The sequence below is a fragment of the Zonotrichia albicollis genome, chromosome 5, assembly GCF_047830755.1.
Source record: "Zonotrichia albicollis isolate bZonAlb1 chromosome 5, bZonAlb1.hap1, whole genome shotgun sequence".
NCBI classification, from domain to species: Eukaryota; Metazoa; Chordata; class Aves; order Passeriformes; family Passerellidae; genus Zonotrichia; species Zonotrichia albicollis.
Genome location: NC_133823.1, coordinates 22,315,404 through 22,333,936, shown reverse-complemented (window position 1 = coordinate 22,333,936; position 18,533 = coordinate 22,315,404). Strand labels below are relative to the sequence as shown.

The 18,533-nt window shown below is 40.1% G+C and overlaps 1 protein-coding gene across 2 annotated transcripts in view; it reads left to right on the top strand.

The window, feature by feature from the left end:
* ENPEP (glutamyl aminopeptidase) overlaps positions 1–16,792 on the top strand; it is a 34,477-nt gene extending 17,685 nt beyond the window's left edge. For both annotated transcript variants that reach the window (XM_074541004.1, XM_005484730.3), the window contains 14 exons: positions 15–149; positions 4,200–4,265; positions 5,672–5,737; positions 7,191–7,342; positions 8,556–8,635; positions 10,281–10,408; positions 10,526–10,581; positions 11,407–11,557; positions 12,316–12,389; positions 12,485–12,586; positions 12,698–12,868; positions 14,711–14,851; positions 15,638–15,716; positions 15,963–16,792. In XM_074541004.1, coding sequence (XP_074397105.1) covers positions 15–149; positions 4,200–4,265; positions 5,672–5,737; positions 7,191–7,342; positions 8,556–8,635; positions 10,281–10,408; positions 10,526–10,581; positions 11,407–11,557; positions 12,316–12,389; positions 12,485–12,586; positions 12,698–12,868; positions 14,711–14,851; positions 15,638–15,716; positions 15,963–16,127 — 1,566 coding nt within the window. In that variant the 3' untranslated portion in view covers positions 16,128–16,792. The remainder of the gene's footprint in view (positions 1–14; positions 150–4,199; positions 4,266–5,671; positions 5,738–7,190; positions 7,343–8,555; positions 8,636–10,280; positions 10,409–10,525; positions 10,582–11,406; positions 11,558–12,315; positions 12,390–12,484; positions 12,587–12,697; positions 12,869–14,710; positions 14,852–15,637; positions 15,717–15,962) is intronic.
* Positions 16,793–18,533: the final 1,741 nt, after the last annotated feature.

Here is an 18,533-nt window from a genome sequence, read left to right as displayed (position 1 = left end):
CTTCTTTTTCTCAGCCTGAACAGGTTTTAATTGAGGATGTGCTTCCTGTACTGATGGATGACTCTTTGCTCTCTTCGCACCCAATTGTAACCAATGTGTCATCTCCAGCTGAAATCACCTCTGTGTTTGATGGGATATCCTACAGTAAGGTAGGACATCCTTCTGTTGTGACTTTGGATGCAAAGGAAGGGGCAAAGGAGAGGAGATAAAAGTCAGGCTCATAATCAGGACTCCCAAGTCACTTGAGCTGTGTCTGTGCAGATCTTTGTTCTGGGACGTTCCTAACTGCAGTCAGTGGCGATGCAGTTAAAGGCAGCTGTGAGAGGAGCAGAGCAGCAGAGCCTGGTCAGCCACTGTGCACCATGCAGGCCTGCTCACAGCATGCAGTGATGCAGGCAAAGCACGGTGTCACCGGCCTCTGCCACTGGAGTGCTGGGTTTAAAATTAAACTAAACAAGGTACTAATCACACCCCTCTCCCATCTCCTTGTGCTGATGCAGCCCAGTTATGTCAAGGCTCATAATCTAACATGAAGGTAGAGGAGGCAAGGGCAGATGTCCAAGGCCAGATGTATCCTTTCTGTCACTTCTCCATCACACCTGCAGGCCCTCATAACTTCTGTTTTGAGGAAGCAAGACAGGGAACCAAGCAGTAAAAACAGGAAAGTGACTTTTTATCTCAAGTTGCTCACAGTATCCCAGCCACCCAAACAATCTTAGCAAAGATGGGCTACATCAGCCTCTACTGGCATGGGCTTAAATTGGGAGATAAGTCAGCTCCACATTTCACTGAAAGTTGTGGAGCTCAGGAGCACACTGGAGTACAATAATCCAGTAGCCCAGGAAGTGGTAGAGACACTCCTTTAAGTATTTGATAAGATTTTTGCTCATCCCATCCCAGCATGCGGCAGTGAGGACCTGTGCCCATAAAGACTCCCTAAGGAGCTAGCTGGAAGGATACCTCTGCCTGAGCAGAGAGACACTGGAATGCTGGAGTCATCCAACCACTGTTGTAACCAGGGTACACAGAGGTTTTTGGGAGCCCAAGGCCTCTGGTAGTACTTGCTGTGTGGGGTGGCAGGCTGGAGATCAGTGCTGTGAAGCACAGAGCTTGAGGGACACCAGCAGCCATGCTGAGGATCATCACTTTGAAGACCCAGCTTAGGGGGCTGAGGCCATCTTCTTTCTCTCCACATCAGATGTAGCCAAAGCCACTTAGTCCTTAGACAGCCCTTAGACTTGGAACAAAGCAGGTGCCCCCCCATATCTAACCAGGCAAGTCTCGACTCAAGGGCCCCAACAACACTGTTCCCTCCAGTTGTTTTCTGCAGGGCATCAAGAGACAAGCCCAAAGAAAACACTCCTGTCACTCTTCTCCTCAACCGGCCATCTCCCATGCTGCTTCTGAACCTGATACACCATATTTTATTGGCAGCTTCTTATATGACTCTGTCAGTGTTCCCTCTCTGATGCCGTAACACACTTCCACAGAACACACAAAATCCAACATTATTAAACACTGCTTATTGCTTTCCCTCCAAGCTCCCATTATCAGCTAAACATACAGTATATATTGCATTGACTTTAGCTTCAGCTGTGCTACAGTCTGTAACTATAGATACTACTTTTATTAGCTAGACTTGATCCATCCATTTCCATCAGTTTTCTGTTTTCAATTGTCAAATCCCCTATCCAACAATACAACCGGTATTTATTGCATCATAAATGCCTCACAGTCAAACCATAAACCATGTAAAAACCTGCATTGTGTAACAGTTTTTAAATCAAACTAACAAAAGTCACGAAATATACAGAGCTAAATCAAATACTCTGGATCAAAATCTATTTTAGTGGTGAGCTAAGTAAGATACATACTTTTGCAGGGTCTGTAAAAACAATGGAGAAAAAAAAATCCTAGCTTTTACTCATCTCTTTGTGCCTAGATAATTACAACATGAACTCATTTTTTTTAAGCAAAAACACTTGAGGACTTGTGCATTGTTTGGGAACAGTTTGCTTGGGATATAATTTGGCTTGGGTTATAATTTGGCTTGAAAGAGAAAGTCTTAGCGCAGATTTAGCTCAAATTACTGTTGGTATTTATATATAAATGTGTGACAAAATTAGCTTGTTTCTTTTTGGCTTTGTTTTGGCTTCTCTTTTGTATTTTTCTTTTAAAAACCATCTTCTCATGATAATATTCATCGCTAAACAAATAAAGCATAATTTGAAATGCTCTCTGTTAGTCTTACAAGAACAACCAGAGAGCTTATCCAATCCTAAAACCCTAATGAATTGCCTAAGGGTCTATGGAGTCATTGCAGTGTATTCTGTATGAGATCCTCTAACTGCTATGGGATTGATAGGGCATTATATGCCTAGGAAAGCTCTACTAGAGTAGAGCTGGTGAGTAAACAATTAATGTACATAATTGTTTTAATCTGTTTTTAAAAAGTATTTGCATCTCATCTCTTTCCTAGTTTAATCCTCTCTCTTATTTTGAAAGGTTTTATTAAAGTATCAGTGATCTTTTTGTCTTAAATAAGTTCTGTTAGAAATTTGCTCTTGGACCCTCATATTTTTGGAACTTCCCAGCTACAGAAGTTTAGGATTAATCTTCCACATTTCTGCCACAAACAAATCTTGCCACGTACTTGGCAATTACTATGAAATTATGTGGGTGTTGATAAAAGACTCCCCCCTATACCACCCATCAGAGAATGTTAGCTAGTCAAATTAAGGTCACTTGCTGAGCCTCCCCAAATAGTTGTAAGAAAGGGAAGTTACTAAAATACTGGTGTTCCTATAATCAGTGATTTTTGTTAGGATGAGTTTTTCTCAAACACACTTCATCATGGTTACAGAGGAATGACAAGGGAGAGGAAGAGACTTAAAAATAATAGTAGAAGGTGCAAGTGACTAACTATACATTACATTTTAAAGCAATAGAAGTCTCCACTGTTATCAAATAATGTATAAGTGTGTATTTGTACTTTGGCTTTTAATATAAATGGGAGGAGATGGTTTCTGAGTGGTGATATCAGATAAGAAGTGGCTGAGAGACAAAGCTGAGGAACTGAGGTTCCCTAGTGCATACTCGTGGCCTTATGATCACCACTGATCATTAAGCAGCTTTAGGATTACCACTAATGGATCTCTGTTCTAAATGTTACCGAATTGGTTTTGAGCACATTCCATGGCAAACACATCAGATTTCTGTATCAGAAAACAGTCATCTGCTGACCACCTTGACTCTCCAACAATAGCCTGGAAAGCAGTTTGAGGCATATCTGTTCAAGCAGTCCCTCTACCATGACTCATCTAGTCATTATTCTCAGACACATAAATAAAGGAAACAGAATTTACTGAGAATTCAGATAATATTATTGTTTTCATGGGACAACTGGATTTTTAAACTATTCATAGCATTAGGCTCTCAACTGCCCCTTGATTTAGCTCAGAAAATGAAAACATGCTAATCCTAAAATTGTATTTTCCATCTTAGATGGAGTTTGAACTCCTTTTTTTTTTCTTCATCATCTTGTGTGCACTCTGTTCTTTGTTCCACATGGCTCTTCTACTTCTCTCTCCTGTCTTCCTTTTGTTTCTTTCTTCTTTCAAGGTCCTAATTGTTTGGGTTATTTTCTGTGACGCCCCAATTAGTAACTCCTCTGAGTCAGATTCTACCCTGCTTCAGAGGCCAGAGCTTTTACACTAGTCCTCAGCAAATCTCATTCCTTATCTTCAGATGGCATACCCAACCTGTAAAGCCCCAGACTTGCAGCATTTTTAGAGTTCCCTTCCTGTTGTGCGTTCATCTAAAGTCACTGCCCCTCTCAGGCTGTTCCCCTGACAGGGGGAGTCCTCAGCTGCCCTCACCCTTGAACTGTTCTACACAAAACAGGGAGCCCTGCTCACACAAGCTGGTAGAGAATAGTAAGCTGCAGCAGCAGGGCTTGGGAGCTGAACATAGGAACAAGTGTCTGATCACAACTAAAGACTGATTCTCACATCCAGATTTAAGCTCCACCAGGTAGGCATGCTATCAAACAAAGGAAGTAGAAAAACCACTTCCTTAGTCTGATGGATGATTTCTACTTTTGCCTTGTAAAATACTCATTCACATGTTGCCTTTTAGATGAATGAAAATCATGTTAGAGCAGTGTGGATTGACCTTCTCCCCTTTCCCTTTGTCCTCAGGGTGCATCAATCCTCAGAATGATTCAAGACTGGATTACACCAGAGCTCTTCCAAAAAGGCTGTCAGGTAAAGGTGGCATCAAAACCTGCCAGACACACAGCCCATCTTTATGTGACAGTAGCAAAGCCATTATTCAAAACATTAATATCAGAGATCCTGGTATTGGTAGCAAAAGTACATTGTGGATTTCAATACTGAGTGGACAACATAGAGGGGAAGAAGTTCCATGCTCCCACAGAAGCAGGAATGTGAACTGCATAAAGATTTGGTAGCCAGACAGTGAGGACCTAAATTCCTGACAGCTTTTAGTGGAAAAACCTCCTCTACCCCACTGCTATCTTGCTGTCAACTGGGATCCCCTCATTCTGCTGTAAAGTGTGTCTGCGGCTTCCTATGGCCAGGATCCTCCAACCCACACAAGGCTGACGTGTAGGGACACTCTTAGAGGCATCAGCTCATCCGTGGCCTGATGCAGGGACACCCAGCCCTAAAAAGTGAAGGTAATAGGGAGAAGAAAAGAGATACATTGCACAGTTCATAGTCCTTTCTTGTGGAGGAAAAACGTGGTGCTACAAAGTGACAAAATGGGAGAAAGGAGCCAACCTGCAAGGAGAAAACTTGTCTGTCCTTTATTCTGAGCAGACATTGGTAACAAGTGTTACCAGTGCAGGCTTACCACATTTGTTCTTATTTCCCTCTCTCATGAAGAGCACATTCATGGGCTGTTACAAGATAGTTGTATTTTCCTGTATTCCCCCTTTCACTTACTCAATCAGAACAGTTACCCAAGATGGTTAAATACAGCCGCCTTGTCTCCAAGAGCCTAACCCTTTCCTTCTGCTCAGAGCCTTCAGGAACCCTAAGTTAGGCGGCTGCGGCCAACAGCGAAACAAACAGCACCATCTACTGACTGAACACCACCGGGAGCAGGTGGCAGGGTAGGAAAACACCCGCCGAGCAGCCAGGGAAGACACAGCATGGGAATAAGGTCTAGGCATTGCAAACTCTTTGCTGAACACCATTACTCCATGTAACAATCGTTTTGATCAAAATGTGGAGGTGACTAGAGTTTCCTGCTTCCACTCTGAGTCCACAGGTAGCGAAATCTCATTAAATATCTTCCTCCTGCTAAACAGCCTCTTATATTAGTCGGAAATTTGCAGCAGGGTAGAGTGGTGTCCATTTAAACAAAACCCCAAAAAATCTTCAAATACAAATTTATTTCCTACTAACAAGTCACTCTGGAAAACGCTGGCTTTTGGTGTTATGGGATGCATTGGACAGCAAAGGAATTTCATCAGCTGAATACCGATCCATTTGATCTCCCACTGACAGTACTACCACCCATGTGTGGATACTCTGTGCAACTGAGAGGTACTCTCTGTATCCCTGTAAAACTCAATATGTGTATTGTTTTCACAGGCAAACAAGAAACACTGGTAGTATTTTCATGGTCTTCCATCTCTCTCTAGGCATATTTGAAGAAATACTATTTCCAGAATGCCAAGACAGAACATTTCTGGGAAGCTCTGGAAGAGGTGTGTTTTGCATCCACCCAAACCCTTGCTGATAAATGTTTCATATCTCACACACTGATTTAGTTTCTCAAAGTTTTAATATTCTGTAGCTCTTCTGTCAATGAGAGATCACAAGCTAGGCAGCCTCCCACTTCCTTCCTTCCTTCCTTCCTTCCTTCCTTCCTTCCTTCCTTCCTTCCTTCCTTCCTTCCTTCCTTCCTTTCCTTCCTTTCCTTCCTTTCCTTCCTTTCCTTCCTTTCCTTCCTTTCCTTCCTTTCCTTCCTTCCTTTCCTTCCTTTCCTTCCTTTCCTTCCTTTCCTTCCTTTCCTTCCTTTCCTTCCTTTCCTTCCTTCCTTTCCTTCCTTCCTTCCTTTCCTTTCCTTCTTTCACATAAGGCTGTGGGAGTGGAGTAAGAACCAAGAAAGGAGGCCTTGCTAACAAACACCCTGCTGCTGAAATATTCCCCCTGCAAATTAAACTCATTTCATGTGTGAAACACCTCTCATCCACCATCATGCACCCCATATGGTCTCTTTTCTCTCTCCAGATTCAGGTGTTGGAAAGCTATCAGTGACATCAATTCACAAGTAATTTTGGGGCTTATATCCCTCTCTAGCTTCTGAGTCCCAGTTGGGTCATCATCTGTGCCACCATTTTCTGATCTTTCCTGTTCCTTGAGACTGGACTATTTTTTCCATCTATCTCATTAGCCCCCATTACGCTGGCATACTGCCAGGTTCTTCCCTGGTACTTTTTCCTTTTCTTCCAACCCTGTGGACATGCACAAGACTAAATTGTGCTTTTGCTTTTTAGTTCCAGTCTTCTCCTTGGTCCCAGACTTCTTCCTACTCAGCAGAACTTCCTGCTTTCCCTCTCTAGTGCTTTGCATCTTCACATCATCTTCCTCATCTGGAGAAAGTCACTAGAAGTGAGTCTAGCTCACTTCTCTCACAGGTGGCATCCTTGGGAGGTAGTGACAGCTTTCTTCAGCTCCAGTTCCCAGGACAGATGTTCAGGGTTCACAGAATGAATCAAATTTTACATTGATGCAGCTGCTTGTGGTTAATACTGGCTCTTTCTTCACACTCAAAACAGGACGCACTGCAAGGAGGCTTCTGCCTTTAAAAATCCCACTGTGTCCTTTCTGTCTTGTTCAGTTTTTCTGTCAGAAAAAAATTGAGAGATCTTTGAGAATGCAAGGGGCCTCAAATGTTCCTCAGTATTTCTTATCCATGCTTCTGGCCAGTCTCCTGCCTACACATTTCTCATTTCTTCTGTGGGTGTTCAAGTTTCCAAATAATTTCTTTCTTCAGTGATAGGCACCATAAAAGGATTTAATGGAGGATTTTTTTGTCCTGAACATGCTCTTTCCTCTGCCCCTTTCTGCTTTTCTTTTTCTTAATACCAGAGATACTTTCTTTCCTCTTAGGACTGAATTTCCATTTTCACTACAACCTTCTTCCATCATTCACAGGCAAGTAATAAACCTGTGAAGGAAGTCATGGACACCTGGACTAGGCAGATGGGATACCCTGTTTTGGAGATGGGAGATAATTCAATATTCACACAGAAACGTTTTCTTTTGGATCCCAGTGCAAATGCTTCTCATCCTCCTTCTGATCTTGGGTAAGTTCCTACTGCACATGTTGATTCATACCAGGTAGAAACTAAGTAAAATATACCCCATTAAATGCATTTACAAAAATAAGTTTAAAAAACCAAAACAAAAAAAACCCAAATGAACAAACAAACAAACAAACAAAAAAACAAACAAAAAAAACCCCAATGACAACAACAACAAAAAACCACGCACAAATAAACAAACAAAACCCCAAAAACCTAAATGGGTTTTCTCTTGGGAAACACAATACCTGTCTAAATTCCATCATAGTAAGCTCCATAAAAGAACAAGTAAAACCAGAAGTGTATAAATCTGTTAAGATATTTTGTTTAGGAGATAAAAAATATTAAATCTTTCTTCCTTGAGGTAGGAGGAGATACCATAACCTTAATTTTTTTTATTTTCTGGAAATTAGTGACCATTTACTTAACGTAGGGTTATAAAGATGACATATACTTTCCATAGCATTTGTCACCAAGGAGAAATCTCCCTGGGATAAAGTATAATATACTAATATGGAAGAGCAGCTGACTGCTCAAAAGGGCTTGATCATTTTAGCAGCCCTATGTGGCTGATGTTACACTTGCAGCATGCTCTGCTGTCCCACATCCCTGATTGCCTGGTCACAGTCTTGGTCAGGCTGTGCTGTGGCTCCATTCCTGCCCAAATTTCTCATCTTTGTCCTGGGCATGCCCTGGAGTGAGGAAACTGCACCTACCCATTAAAGATATACAAGGAGCTGAGGAGCAAGAGGTAAGGTTGGATTTGCCTCCCAGTGCTTTTTAATGAAGGAATTAAGATTGTCTTGGAGAATAAAAACAGGCTGGAAAAGGCAAGAAGCCCTGTTAACTGTATCACAGTAGATGCTTAAACTCTTTCCTTTTTTCCATCTGCAAAAAAACTTCTGTAATACTTAACCATTGATTTCAAGTCAGCATTGCAAAGATTAACTAGTGTCTGCGCAAAGCCCTAGACACATCAACATCAACCTTGACACCAGTTATTAATATAAAATCATCTTTTACTAAACCAATCGCTTTGTATCCTGCTAGAAAATTGCCTGACATTATTTAGTATGTATATGTTCATAAGCACAAGTCAGCTTCAATAAAAAAGATGTAAGCATTAAAATAAACAAAGAAACAAAGACAAAGAGGGGGTTTTTTACTATTTGGCTTCAAATGTAATTTGACTTTTTTTCCCATTAAATAATTTCAGTTACAAATGGAATATACCAGTCAAATTTAAGCGTGGTGATACATCAAATTATACTTTCTACAATGCATCAGATTCTACAGGTAAATGTATTCTCTTTTAAGGATAATGAATGGATGAAAGTTTTCCATATAATTTATAAAAAACAGAGTACAGAATGAACTTTCATACTTTGCAGTTTTCAAGTCCAGGAGGTAGCACACAGCTTGGTTATTCCAGTCACTAATAATTTCAGTGATAAGATTACTATTTCCCCTGTACAAACATGATGTCAATTTAGACTCAGTTTCAGTATAGTGCTTAAGCATCTTAAATACAGTCCTATTCAAGGAAACATCTATGCATACTCTTAATTATAATGCACTAAAATCAATTTGGCTTAGATATGGCCATTGTCCAGTCCAAGAAAAGAGGAGAAGTGGGAGGCTGGTGAATGCTTTCGTGCCATGGTAAACTGGCAACTTGAGTTCAATTAAAGACAAAGAACTACAAATGATTAATCACCTTTTCTTATGCTGATTTCCAACCTGAGAAAATTCCTACGTGGTTCATTTTGATCATTGTTCTAGTATGCAGTCAAATCTGAATTTCTTCTACTACACCTCCAGTGGACAAAATTGTGGGGAAAAATTACTTTTTTCAGATTTTTTCAGATTTTAAATTACATCCCATTGAATGTCAAAAATATGACAATTGGCTTATCTTTTCTTGTACTTGTTTGTTACTTTCTTAAAATGCAATTTGTCTTTTGTTCTGGGGTGGATTTTTTTTAAATGGTTGCTTTTAGTATCCACGCAAAAACAAACAAAAAATATCTTACATTATGATACAAGTCAGAAGTTAACACAAAGAAATTTTCTTTCTCTGATTTCCACATGATCTGAGGGCTGCAAGGGGCTATTAACTTCACAAATCATGCAAAGTCTTGATTAGGTGCTTACTTCTACATTCACAAAATTTCTGTCTTGCAGGGCAAACAGCAACTGTAGGGAAAAATCTCTTTAGAAATACTTTGTATGTAACATCGAAACAGAAACATGCTTTTAACTACAGACACCCTCAAAACAGAGATTCAAGACCATTGTTTTCAATATGAAATAGAAAAAATTTCATAAGTAGCATCATCAACTGGATCAGGCCAAGCTTCTGAGAAAGAAAAATTTTCAAGTATTCATTTTAAATGGGAAAATCCCTAAACATGGGTGCTTGCATGAAGTCTCAGCCTATTTTGTAAATCTTTTATCAACAGTTACAAAAATAGAATCAAAGAAGAGTAAGGAAAGAAAAGTTAAATTTAGTTGAAACAAACTGGAAAATGAAACTAATGAAGGATAAAATATGAAAACTTTAATAGTGCACACAAGGATGAAAAATGTTTAAAAACATATATTTGAAAGAACTGCTTCTTTGCAATTTTTTACTTACAACGACACTAAATCACCATGCTCATCCTACTCAGAATGACCTCCATTTCAAATTTAACAAAGTAGCTACCCCAAATAATTACTGCAGTTCATTTGTGTAAGACAAGTGCTGGCATTCATCAAAATCTGTAATAACTCATCTTTACTAAGAGCTATTTAGAAGTAAATAAAGAAATAAATTAAATTAAGGGTTGGACCTTATTTTGATATCCATTAAAACCAAATAAAATGTTTGGAGTCAAGGAATCTCCAGTGAGATCTGCATCATATAAGGGGCACAAACTGATTCCTGTTTATTTTGTAGGAATTCAAATACCATCTTCTACTGATACTTTTGTGAATGTTAATCCAGACCACATTGGATTCTTCCGAGTGAATTATGATAGTCAAAACTGGGCCAGCTTAAGCAATCTTCTGCTCCAAAACCACATAGTGAGTGTTGTAATGTCTAACTTGTCTGGTGGGTCTCTTATAAGAGGTCTGTAAGGCTGAGGTTTTTCTGCAAATAGTCTGTATATTCTTGATCCCTCTTTTCCTCTTTTCATACAGATGTTTTCACCTGCTGATCGCGCAGGGATTTTGGATGACGCTTTTTCTTTAGCGAGGTAAACTAATTCTCTGCAGAGATTTCAACACAAATGTTTCACTTTCTGTTGCCTAATAATTAGGATTCAGGCAACCCAGGTGGTTGAAAGAAATGTTCTGACTTTGGTATGAGCTTTAATTCTTTGTTGCTTTATCTTGTGGGTGCAAGGGGGTGCATTTAAGTATGAATTACAACTTACATTAACGTTGCAATCACGAGGAATGCTCCCTTTCAGTACCATGGCAAGAAAAAAGCAGGCTTCAGTTGCACAGGTCTTAGAAAGGGAAGTTTTCTCCATATAATTAACAATAATGGAAGCACTCCAGAAGAGGTTAGGTATCCAGAAAAGCAGAGACGTGTCTACAGTGCATACAAGGCATTGAGTAGCTACTACCTCAGCTAGTAGTTTACTTAGAAACTTGATTGGAAACTTCTAGATCTTGAACCCAACCATGCTGACACAGAAAAATTTTAAGCAATCTGTAACAGGCTCTAAGTCTTAGTCTCCTCAGCCTTTCAGGATGTCACCAACCAGCAATTCCTTTCTTTTTTTGTTATATTAATGTCAGTCAGGTAAAGGCTGCCCACTTCTAGGCACACTGGGCTGCCACAACGCTAGCAGTCTTCTCACAATGGCACAACTCCTACAGTTAGGCATTAATTAACAGTGATCCTTGGTTATCTCTTTGGAAAACACCTTCCAAGTTACCTTCCAGACAACTTTCTCCCTCACAAACTTTACTATTTCAGGCCTTCTAAAGTAAATAGTAAATCTAATATCTTTGAAGAAGCAAGATCTTCAAATTCATTAAAGTAACAGAAGTTATGTTTTCTCCTTCCACAGACCTGGACTTGTGAATTACGCTGTTCCCCTGGAACTCACAAAATACCTAGGAAAGGAAACAGATTATTTGCCTTGGAATAGAGCTATATCAGCTGTAACTTATCTTGCAAACATGCTCGAAGATGATAAAACTCTCTATCCCCTGTTTCAGGTGATGAAGCAAAATAAAAGCCAACCCAGCTTGGGACCACTGAATCTGATAATTCAGAATCTCTCACAAGAATAATACTGAAGTTCAAGTGATTTTCAGTGTTGCTGAACTATTACATTTACTTTTCATTATTGTTCTCTTAAAAAAACCCTCTAAACACTGCTTCATAGCGGCATCTGAATTACCTGGATTCTGCATTCAGGACCATGCACTTGGAGAAAAGACATTATGCCTAATTATTCTTATAATCTGTCACCATAAGGCATGTTACAGGTATTTATTAGTCAAGGCTGTCCTGCATTCAATAAAGAAGTATGTATAGGGCAGAAAAATATCAAACACCTGTCCTCAGCACAAAGGATGGCTATATCTCTATGTGGCAGTGAGAGGGTTTGTTGGTTAACCCAAAATACTGAACATGATTTAGTGATCACTAAAGTAGGTATGTCCTGAACTATCATCTCTGGAAAGCAGTTGTGGCAGTGTGTCCTTGCTGTACCCCAGCCTTCATCTGGGAACACAGACAAGGCTAAGAGAGCAGTAGGTTGGCTTTGTCCTGTCTGCACATCAGTATTGCAAGCATTCAGACTTGGCATCCTGTGGGGATCTGGAAAGATTGTGTGTGTGCCTGTTCATGTTACATTTTATTCAAGAGATGCTAGTTCTGAAAAAAAATGAAGGAGAACAAACTATGAAATTAAATATATTATAATTTAAAGAAATCTACACATGTAACCAACACTTTTTTTCTACTTCAGCAATATTTTCGTAATCTGGTAAAACCAACTGTGGAAGAATTGGGCTGGGACGATTCTGGAGACCATTTGCAGAGGTGGGACAATCTTTATTTTTTCCTTCTTATGCTATTGATGCATTAGTTAGCAGTAGGAAAATAACTCTCTCACTCTCTCTCTCTCTCTTTCCAAGGCTTCTTCGTGCATCTGTTCTAGACTTTGCCTGCAGTATGAATGACTCAGAATCTTTGAACAATGCTTCTCGGCTTTTCAATAGGTGGTTACAAGGAGAAACGTGAGTGCTCACATCTTTTGTGGTTTGTGAAGAACACAACATGTGAATGGGTACCACTGAACTCAAGTAGGAAAGGGGGAAGAATATTTAAGTACTGTTTCTTTATTTTAGTATTCCTGCAAATCTCCGACTTATAGTATATCGCTATGGGATGCAGAACTCAGGCAATGAGACATCATGGAATTACATGTTCGACAAATACCAAGAAACTTCATTAGCCCAAGAAAAAGAAAAGTTGCTATATGGCCTGGCATCAGTGACGAACATCACCCTTTTGGACAGGTGATTTAAACGCACACAGATTTCTCTTTTCTTACAGAAGCAACTGTTCGCTGTTTGCTCTTTCCCCTCTTCCTCTCTTCTGTGCTGTCATTTTGGTCAGATTACAGCATGAGGAATGCAATACATTTTCAAGACCAGTTATCTAACATGCCCCTCTGAGATTGTACTATGGCAGGGAAAAAGCCTTGTTCTTTTAGTAGAAAGATATTGAAGACATGGTACTTGCTGCACACAATCAACAACCTTCAGCTCTTCCAACAGTGTGTGCACCCTATGCAACTTTAGTTGCTTAATAGTTAATTCAAGGGAGTAAATTAGTCATCCATTTCTTCTTTAAACAGTGAAGAGAGGCCAGACCTACAAAGCACTGCTTATCCCAGACCAGGAAAGGAGCTTAAAATCAATGGAAAAAATTGCTTTTGGGTGTTGTCAGTCACCCTCCATTAGCTCCAGTTTGCTTAGCCTAGATGTCTACTTTCTAACTAGCTAAAATTAGGCAAACAGCCTTGAGCAATTGTTATTAACAGTGCTATGAAGGCATCCACCTGAACTTGCAATGCACCCTGAGGTGCTGCGCAAAAGCGCTCAAGCTAGAACCAAAAATGTTGAATTCATGCTGCCATGGCAATAATGAGGAGTCTGGATACTGCCCCAGAATCATCCAGCAGACTGTCTGACTTGGCAAGAATCTCACCAGGCTGTCGCCCTGCATAGACACATGGGCTACTTTAGGCTTATCTGATAACTTTGCATCTGATAACTTTGCATGTTGCTGCATCATGTAGCATAGTACTCATGCAAGCAAACATCTACACCAGGGCCATTCACCACTGTATCAGAGCCCTACCTAAATACCATAACATGGAGCAGCCTCTGCTTGAAAGAGTCCCAAGTTTAAATGAGGTGAAACACAGAAGTATAGGAGATTCAAAAAGATTCAGAAAGAGTAAATAAAAGATTTAGAGTAATTGAAATAACGGTAGGAAGCAGCTGCATTCCTAAATTCTTGTGACCGCAACAGCCTTAATCTAAAGCCATTAAATAGCTAATGGCTGACATGATTAAGACATGAATTAATTAGCTAGATCAGACTATATTTGCAGAAAACAAAAAATCCCCCCTAAAACAGGGAAAGCTTGTCTCTCAATTTACTATTAAAATAGCAAACAAGGAGGGAAGAGCAAACAGATTGAACAAAATGTCCATTACATATAGGGAAGAAGAAGACAGTCCTTAATCCCAACACAGAACAGCTTCAAAGGGTGTTCTTCTGCAGCTGCTGCTGCGAATCCATGACCATGCTACTCATCTCCCTGCAAACATGTGTGCTTCACCCCGTCAGTCAAAACCATCTGTGCCATAACTCAAAGTATAGCTGCAGCACTTGCAGGCATGCTCTGCCCAAATGAATTTTAATTTTGTATGGAAAAAAATTTCCAAACAAACAGCAGAGATGTCAATGTGAGCAAGCCACCTGTGCATGTATTAATGGTCCCTATAAAATCTTTAAAGTCTTTTCTCTAAAATCTTTAAAATCTTTAAAGTCTGCACTACTTTTTTTGGTGCTTGGCTTAACAGGCTGAAGTACTAACTGATCCAGTCTTGTTTTCTCTACTGCATTAAAACATAGGAATAATAATGGGGTTTGGCTATTTTCAAATAGAGACATAAACTCTACCTACTTTGCTAAAGATTCTTAACTAAGATTTCTTTCAATACAATTATCTCTTGACACAACTTACATTTTAGATCCGTGTACTTTATCTTTGAAATGCTGTAGGAAAAAAAATAATATTCCTGTTTGGAAATGGTTCTCATTGATTCCTATGGCATTTCCCGTAGATATCTGAAATATATTTACAACACCAGCCTCATCAAAAGCCAAGATGTGTTCACGGTCCTGAGATACATCTCATATAACACCTATGGGAAAACAATGGCCTGGGACTGGGTACGACTGAACTGGCAGTACTTAGTTGACAGGTACTCTATTGAACTCATGGGAAACTACATCCACCTGTAAATCTTGTTACATGCCATGTTTTTCTGTGTTTTCATTGTACAGTTATAATCACTGACCTTTGCAAAATGAAAACTGAAAGCTTATTCAACACAATTATATCCATTTGCTGTGGAGAAATTATTTTGTCACTAACTTGAAAACCATTCTTTCCCTAAATGATCAGTATCAGTAAATGGTCATCAAGGAGAGAAAGTTTTACCAAGGCCACAGAAATCTGCTTATTGCATGGAAATTAGTGAATCAATCTCCACTCTTGCGACTGATTTCATACCAAGAAGACAGAGTATAAAATGGGGGGTATAAAATTCTAATGGTAACAGCAAGAAGCAGACATACAGACGAGCAGTGGAAGTAATCACAAACCTTTTCACTTTTCTCCTCAATATTGGAGTGACATCTCTCTTTCCATCTCCTAAGTGCTTGGTGAGGGCACAGAAGGAAAGCACGCCTGTAAGCCTAGAGCTGTGATCTGGACAGTTTTGTATTGCTGAGCAGCAATATTCCTAACTTCCAGCCTGAGACAAGCAGTAGTTACTTTAAAAAAAATTATTCCACCATAAGAGATTACTCCATTAGTAAACATATTTAAGAACAGCTCAGATATTATGTAGGAGTGCTATTTTTCAACTATTTCAAAAAAATGCTGAAGTTTGAGTGTACCTGCTTTATTGTAATACAATTAGAAGTTTACGCTTCAGATAATTATGGTTTTGCATCAAACATCTTTTATTAAATTGTTTTTCTAGATTCACTATAAATGACAGATATCTTGGTCGAATAGTAACTATTGCCCAAACCTTCAACACTGAGCTCCAGCTTTGGCAGGTATGATGACATCAATTCTCTTGAATTTAAGTCAATATATTTCACTAACTTCTGGACAGGAAATTTATTTTTTTGTCCTCTAAATGCTTAAAGCAGCAGGAGTAAACTGTAAAACTATTCCAATGCTACTAGCATGAGCTTATAGATCTCTCCCAGTCAGAATTACCCCTGACTGTGTCTTTGTAAAAAGCTGCTTGCCCAACAGCAGCATTATTTACTTCACATCAATTCTTTTCTCTTTTCCAGGTGGAAAATTTCTTTGAAAAATATCCTAATGCTGGGGCAGGAGAAATGCCCAGGAGTCAGACACTGGAGCAAGTGAAGAGCAACATTGAATGGCTGAAAGAAAATAAGGAGGAAATACAATCATGGGTGGAAAGCGCAGTAGGGCTTCAAAGTCTTACTTTGTGAAAAAGATCAGGCACTCAGATCTTCAAAGATGTTTACCAATGTGGATTTCTCACCTAGCTACCTTACTAAGACCTAATATTTTTTTCTACAAACACTCAGGAGACCACTGCCAGAGCAATGTTGGTGTAGTTGCTTAGCAAGAATAGCTTGAGAGCTGAATTTGCCTGAACAAACAGGACAAAGGTTTAAAGTCATTCAAAGCAGAAGTGATGGCACAACTGGTGTCCTTGCTGATCACTCTGGACTCACTCCTTATGCACGCCACTCTGCAAAGCTACTTCTTGGTTTGCACAGAAGTATGTCTAGTATACTCAGGGATTCCTTTCCAAGTGCACCTCATAGAAGCTTTCTCCTGAAGGAAAGGGAATTAAATGGTAGTTTTGACATTGTCTGAAAATCATCTCCTATATTCATAGCTGTAAAAATTCTATGTCTGGGATTTGGGTTTGCTTTCTGATACTACAGAAAGGCCAGTTAAGCTTTCCTCTCAATTGATTTTTGAAGTTTAACTACTAGTACACAAGGGATCAATATTATCAACTTCTTTTTCAATGTTATTTGTAGGGATTCTGTAGCTTAGGGTAAGGGTTGTCTTGGTTACTTTTGTCTTATTTCTAAATCTTTAAAAAAAAATAAAATTGTGGCAGCCAATACTGCAAACAAGACATGCTTTACTTACTGCTTCTTTTCTTATAGAAAAATTTAAAATTTAAAAATCTACATGAAATCTCAGTCTCATTCTAATGAAATTATGCAACTTTATGGGTTATAGAAGAACAGCTGTTACATAGCTCAGCTGTGCTATACATAATAGCTTCAGTGACTTCTGAGGGGGAAGAAACCTATTAACTCCTCTGAGAAAACACCGAAAAAATGGGAAATGCACCCAGAGGGGTCAGAAGAGTCCCACTGCTGCAACTGAGTCTATTGCAGGACTACAGACAGTGAAGAAAGAATTCTCAGTCCCAAGTCCCTCCGCCCTTGTGATGCTGGAGAAGGCTACTCTGTCTCTCCCAGGCTGGAAGCTGGGGAGTTTTGGAGTTCCCAGGTTTCCATGTGCTGTGTCCTGACACTGGACAAGCAGCAAATGTGAGCATCTCCTTGCCTTCTCCCTGGTCTCCTGAGCAGAGACCACAACCAGCTAGAGCCATTGTCTGTCCAGGTGTCCTGGGAGCAGGATCACAGAGCACCCCATAGCAGGTAGCCCAGAGAGATTTCATGCACAGCTGTCAGGAAACTCTGCAGTTGGATCAGAAGACAGGAGCGTGGAAAAGCACTTTGCTTACCTTCATTCTGCAATGCTATTCAAAGGGAAGAGGAGATGACTGTAAGGTACAGTAGTTTTGGTACAGGCTATGTGCTTGCCTCTGGGCCTTGGTACAGAGGACTCCAGAACAATTTATCCAGTCCCAGATGGAAACACTTTCCTCCACTTCCACACTTCATCCAAGGCTGGTACTGTTTTGTGCCTCTCTCTAGACACTCAAATAGCTGTGACAAGCCCAGACAAATGTGGTGACAAAGTCAGTTGTCCTGTTGTGCTGGTTTTGGCTGAGATAGAGTTAATTTCCTTCGCAGTAGTTGGTGTGGGCTATGTTTTTCATTTGTACTGGAAACAGCGTTGATAAAACAGAGATGCTTTCATCACTGCTGGGCAGTGCTTACTGTGTCAGGGCCTTTTCTGCCTCTCACACCAACTCACCAACAAGGAGACTGAAATGTGCATGAAGTGGGAGGGGACAGAACTGAGACAGCTGATCCCAGCTCACCCACAGGATATTCCATACCATAGTGCATCATGCTCAGCACACAGAGATGGAGGGGAGAACAAGGAAGGGATGGACATTCAGAGTGATGGCATTTGTGCTCCCAAGTAGCCATTATGTGTGATGGAGTTCTGCTTTCACAGAGATGGCTGAACACCTGCTAGCTCATGGGAAGTGGTGAAGGAATTCCTTGCTTTACTTTACTTGCATCCATAGCTTTTGCTTTAATTAGTTTTTTAATTATTAAACTATCTTCATCTCAACCCATGAGTTTTCTTGTTTTTACGCGCTCCATTCTCTCCCCCGTCTCACCAAGAAGGAGTGAGCGAGTGGCTGTGTGAGGCTGAGATGACAGCTGGGGTTAAAACACAACATCTGTCAAAGGAAAATGTCAGTCATTTGCCTCCTGCAAACAAAACATGGCAGGATTTTCACTAACAGTGGTTACAACTTGCTACAGACACCAGCTGCTCTTCAAGGTGAGGAGGTGGCAAAGGGCCAAGCAATTTCTTCCAGTTTTTCTTGCTGCTCAGATTCACACACAGAGAGCACTGAAAGTGAAGCAGCTGCACACACCCAAAAACTACCAGCAGCAGACAGGGAGCAGATTGTCCTTGGGCAGCTGCCAGTTCAGTGCAAC